General features: G+C 36.4%; 1 protein-coding gene across 22 annotated transcripts in view; it reads left to right on the forward strand.

The window, feature by feature from the left end:
• LOC137627783 (titin-like) overlaps positions 1 to 5,723 on the forward strand; it is a 218,029-nt gene extending 212,306 nt beyond the window's left edge. For all 22 annotated transcript variants that reach the window (XM_068359103.1, XM_068359107.1, XM_068359108.1 and 19 more), the window contains 3 exons: positions 181 to 386; positions 1,274 to 1,373; positions 3,910 to 5,723. In XM_068359103.1, coding sequence (XP_068215204.1) covers positions 181 to 386; positions 1,274 to 1,373; positions 3,910 to 4,103 — 500 coding nt within the window. In that variant the 3' untranslated portion in view covers positions 4,104 to 5,723. The remainder of the gene's footprint in view (positions 1 to 180; positions 387 to 1,273; positions 1,374 to 3,909) is intronic.
• The last annotated feature ends 277 nt before the right edge of the window (positions 5,724 to 6,000 follow it).

Below are 6,000 nucleotides of genomic sequence, written 5' to 3' on the forward strand. Positions count from 1 at the left end.
ACGTCCTAGGACAGAAGTCATCGGAGATATTGTCAGATAGGGCTACTGGGAGGAGAATCATGTTAGACTATATAAATTGTTCACAAAGCATAATCAGTTATATGCAAAGGGGTCGTAATAGTAGTAAATCTTTTATAGGAAATAAAAAAACGAAGATCTTAAATGCGCCTTTACTTTCAGTGCCTCCATCACCTCCAACGGCACCCCTAGAGGTTCGCCCAACAGGCCCTACGAGCCTCATGATCGAATGGGGCGCCCCCGAGAGCGACGGTGGAGCACCTCTGTTGGGATACATCATTGCCATCAGAGATATCAAGAGGACCATGTGGATCGAAGTTGGACAAGTCGGTGCTAACTTCACCAGGTTACACATCAAGGAGCTACAGGTTAGTGTGTGTGTGTGTGTGTGTGTGTGTGTGTCAGAGAGAGAGAGAGAGAGAGAGAGAGAGAGAGAGAGAGAGAGAGAGAGAGAGAGTGTTTTAATGTACTGTAGGTCTACTTAGTTATTGCTAACTTTAACAGGTCACTCATCAAGGACCTATATGTTATATATTATATATATATATATATATATATATATATATATATATATATATACATATATATATATATATATATATATATATATATATATATATATATATATATATATATATATGTACATATATATATATATATATATATATATATATATATATATATATATATATATATAGAGAGAGAGAGAGAGAGAGAGAGAGAGAGAGAGAGAGAGAGAGAGACTTGTAGATTGTAGCTGTGGAGGAATATAAGTATTTACTGAGTTAGGTTTGTCTGTTTCTAATCCCAGACACTGATACTCCTGGTACAAAGATTTTTTTTTCAGAAACATATCAAATAGAACATTTGGAAAAAGGCAATCTGTGCAGAAATACTCTGATTTCTAAGTGGTCTTGGGGAGAAAATGTTTGTTATGGGAGTATCAAATAGTCATCACATTACCTTTTATTTTGTTATAAATTTTCATGTTTCCATAACATTTTAATCCTTTTTATAATATTATTGGACCTCGGTGAATAAAATTATGCATAAAAGTAACCAGCAGAGGCTCTTATCCATGATTTAAAAGTCATAGATCAAAATATTATCTTACAAATGTATACAGTACATATATATGGTTTTGGATTTGTCTGTCCTCTAGAAAGCATCAATTAGACCAGGTTGATGCCGAGAGGTGATATAGCCCTTCTACAATGATAATGACAGTTAATAACCTTCCATTATTCAACTACAGGAGGAACACGAGTACTTCGTTCGCGTGTTCGCCCGCAACGAAGTAGGTTCCAGCGACCCTCTGGAAATCGACGAGCCCGTAAAGATTATCAGGCCAGCCGGTGAGTAAGGGAAGACAATCACGAGTTGTCTTCTGTAATGTCGACTTTTATTCAAATAGTATCTAAGTTTCGATTATTACCAATGGTAGGTCTTATATTACAGGTTAGCTTCATCGAGGGTGAAAAGTATTAAAAAAAAAAATCAGGGATTTAGAAAGAATGAAAAATCAGATTACCAAAACATGCTTTGCTCCCAAGGTCTGAATTTAAACAATTTTGTATTAATTCGTCAGTTTAGATTCTTTTTTTCTTTTTTTCAATTGTATTGTTTTCCTTGATAGAAAGAAATGCAAGTTTTGGTTCTCTGTACCGTTAGATTAGCATTCATTGTAAGCATATACTTATTGAATCAGGTGTAACATATGTAGTGTAACCCATTAGAAACCTTACCACGTAATTCATTCACATCCGAGTGTAGTTTCCTCTTCGTTAATTATCTTTTCTGAAACTTTGTTTCCCATTTGCTTGCTGATACCATCCATATAAATGACCTCCATTAATCTTCTCTTCTTCCTTTGTTTTTATTTTTTTTATTACCAAACATTTTTGTAGTTAGTGGTTATGCACGTACTGCTTAAAGAACAAATATTTTTCTGTATACAGGTATACATATGTACATATACATAAAGGGTTCTACAAGCATTTATGTGCAATTTATCATATGTGTACATGTAAACAGCTTCTCTAGAGTATAGTTGCTTTTTTTATTTCTTTTTTGTATAGTCTTGTTTCCTTCCAAAAAATGTCCTGTTGCTTTCAACCCCTGATCACTCCCACTACGAAAAGACTTCTACTGATGATTCTCTCCTTCAACTTAAGCTGTAGTAATATGTTAAAGGTCACTCATACAAAACGTTTACTAGAGAAATACCAGTTCTTATAGAGCCATAAGATCATCATCGAAGTCTTTACAATCACTGGGATAAAAAATGCCCCAAAATTATTGTAGTTCTTAGGAATTGTAGAAGTAATTAATTTCCTCTAATCACCAAAGCCTGCCGTTAACAGATTTCCCTCAACAGCTTCCGGGACATTTATTTTACCCTTGGTAACACAACCCAGCTTAACAGCACTGAGTTTAGGGTTCATATCTACACAAGAGCAGTGGGGGATTGTCCTTTTGCAAAGAAATCAAAGTGCATTGTCATGGCTCCTGCCCAGTTGCTTTCGTTCCACAGCTAACATGTCTAAAAATATGGAAAGAGAAAATATTGATTATTTTTTATCATTTCTTGGTCGGTTTCCAGCGCTGTCATATTTCAGTGCCATGGACACGCGATCTGCGGCGTCTTGTTTATTTTTTTAAATCTTTTTTCCAGCTCTATTTTTATCGTCTTTTGTGTTTCGTGATGTTAAATGGCGCTCTTGCATGGTGTACCTAACGTGAAATGCTTTCCTCTGTTTTTATTCTTTATGCCACGATGGAAGGGGCTATTTAATAGCGAGTGGTTCATAATGCTTTAATTTTATTATGGATGTGTTATCACACGGTCTGGTCCTAACTGTATGTTCCTACTGACACAGTAATCAGCACTAAATATCGTGTATTGGAAGAGAATAATATCGTGTATTGGAAGAGACACTTGAAGCTCTTCCTATTACTCTGATGTACTAAAAGATCGCAACATTTTGAAGACTTACCAACTGATTCTAAGGTACTAAGATCATATTCAAGTCCATAAGATTCTATTGCATGATGATGCTGATTTTTTTCGATATTTAAGAATGTTACGTCAGGTTTTAATCAGTTTCATAATCTGGGTAATCTAATGAATAAATCCCAAGGTAATTATAAAAGGGGACGGACGAATTTTGTGATTTGAGTAAACACACTTTTTTGATATTTAAAAAAAATTACTTTCGATTGGATATTGAGATTTGAGATTAAATATCTTGCAAATGAGGAAAGAGGTAATCGAAACCTTCAACGATAATCTTGAATATTTATTTTTTCATAGATGTCACCTTGTCAATTATACATTTGCTTAATTGAGATTCTCCGTCAATATTGTAATTGGGCAGGATGTCTTCTTTTGATTTGAAAAAGAAAAAAAAAACGAGATCAATTTGTGTCCCTGTCTTCGTCAGTAGGAATTCTAGCTGAGAAACTTCCCTTGAATCTGAATCCAGCTAATCACTAATTAGGTCTGAATCTCGAATTCACAAACCGGACTTAAGCTGACTATTCAGAGAATTTGACTTGATATACGAAATTCTACTCGTTTTCAAAATTCTTTTTAAGTAACAAAATCACATTCATAAGGAATATTCAAAATTTTGTTATTAATCCATCTAGTAAATTGGATAAAATAACCCCAAATACTACTCTCAAGTCCCGTTTGATTATTCGCAAAGCGGCCTTACCTATCACCCATAACACCCCTCCCCCCTCTTACCTTTTTCTTGTAAGACAGAGGATAGAGAAACTATTTCGAGGTTGTCCTTGACACTGTGTACCCCTTTTCCTCTAAAACCGAAGATAAGAAATATTTCGAGGTTGTCCTTGACATGTCCCCGTTCCTCTCTGGCACCACAGACTTCACCGAGTTGCCCGAGGATGACGCGGCGCCGTCCCTCTCCTACTCGACGACAGAGACTCTCTCATGGATGCGAGAGGCTGGCATGGATGCCGACATCTATTCGTACGCCAGAGGGCGGCTCCTCAATCGGGACGAATACTTCTTCAAAGTTTGGCATCGCGGTGTTGACAAACCCGACGGTCAAAAATAAAACAATTCTCATTAGCAATTCATCACCATTTATCATTATTTTTAGTAAACATTTTTTTTAATTGTTGAAAGTATATAATTGTCTACTTGTTATTTTCTTTTCAATGTTGATGTACATTGCCAAAAATATGGAGAATGATTATTGTCTCTCATGTTGATGGACACATTTTGGGATTCCCCTTCCAGTTGATTCGCTGGGAAAAATGGAGAATTTTATTGTAATTATTATCATGTCCCTGTCAATTGCGAACTAGAAGTTGTATTTAATCCCTTTTTCAAATCTCTTGAGAGATATACTGAGATATTTTTTCTCGACTTCGTTTAATACGTCGACGACGACTGGAGGCCCCAGAGGCGGAAAAGCCTACCGGAGGTCTTAAGCCGCAAACCTGTTTTTATGTATAAAAATGATAAATATGAAGATAAATCAGACTTGTCTGCCATAAGTTGTTGGGTCCTTTTCGCTTTGATCTTCAGCGTGAAAATTTCCCGTTCTGGGCTTTTTCTTTTTTTAACGTACACCTCAGAGGATTGTCACTCATCACCTCCACAATGACGACACCATCTTGAGATGTTCACCTGTGCACACCCTTTGCTAAGAACAGACCCGGAATTTTTCACCTGTGATAGTTCTCGTACGGCTTTTTCACTTTATATTCCAAAAATAAAACGAAAATATACTATATATAAAAAAAAGGAGCGAGACTTAGCGTTTCCCGCGGAGTTTTGCCCCCTTCCCTCGAAAAAGCCGGATATTCCATCTCATGGACCAAAATCTTGTGGCTGTACGACTCTCTATATATGATATAAGAAATCCCTATTTTGTTTACTGTGTAACTGAAACGATAATCTTTGTAATGTCTGACCTTAGACTCAGGATATATGTTTTGAATATACTTCCCATAGTATATGGTTATATTGTACATGATATTCACGGTTTCGTTTTTGTCTCACGACTATGACTTTGTCTCAAAAACTACACCCCCTACATAAACAAAAAATGCACACACTATAAATGAACCTTATAATTGTGTATTGTACTGTGATAAATGCATTCATTTATATATGATTCAGCTGGTTGCTTGCACAAGCACATAGGATTAAAAAAATCAGAGCTAGTAAATATCGATTGTTTATTCTCTTGTGTTGCCTTATTTTTTTCCCAAAATTTCTGTGGGATGGTCACTAGATAGGCCGTGTGAGGCTCCCCCCCCAGTCGGCAAGGCTTGAGTTTATACCTTTATGCTGCTGCTCAGGACATCTGTCCTATATTTACCATCTTTATAAACTCAGGCCTTCCCTGGGATGTATCCTTTACACGAGTTCTGTGCTTTTGCCCATTACCAACGCGCTCAAGTCAAGTAAGAGATTTCAAATTGACTCATGACGTGAAAAATCCTTGCGAGAAACTGGTCGCCACCAACAAGTCCATTGCTGCTGCTATAATTGAATATGATTTATTTGTTCTTTATTTCATTCATTCTTCCTTCCTTCCCTCTTTATAATTTGCTCCTTCGTCGTTCAGTTCCTTCTCAGTCATGAGCCAATGGTGACTTACTTGACTGGCAGTTTGACTAGGCTTGTTGTGTAGATTGGTAAATAAATAAACAGTTTAGCTGATGATGCTGGTTTCATTTTCCGCAATATTTCCCACTATTACCATTATCCCATTGTTCCCTTACTTGAAAGCAACTGGACAAGACATGATACTGTATGGACAGGAAGCAATTGCAGGCAGTGATTTTCTTTATCAGTAGTAATAACAAAAATTACGTTCTCCATTCAGGATTAACCCTTGGCTCAGTTGCTTTTAAGCTGGTGTTGAGATCCAACTGTGTTTCAAAAGGACGTTTATAGCAGCCTATTTGTTGTAATGCAAACTCATAAGGCATAGAATT

This window comes from Palaemon carinicauda, chromosome 35 (assembly GCF_036898095.1).
Source record: "Palaemon carinicauda isolate YSFRI2023 chromosome 35, ASM3689809v2, whole genome shotgun sequence".
NCBI classification, from domain to species: Eukaryota; Metazoa; Arthropoda; class Malacostraca; order Decapoda; family Palaemonidae; genus Palaemon; species Palaemon carinicauda.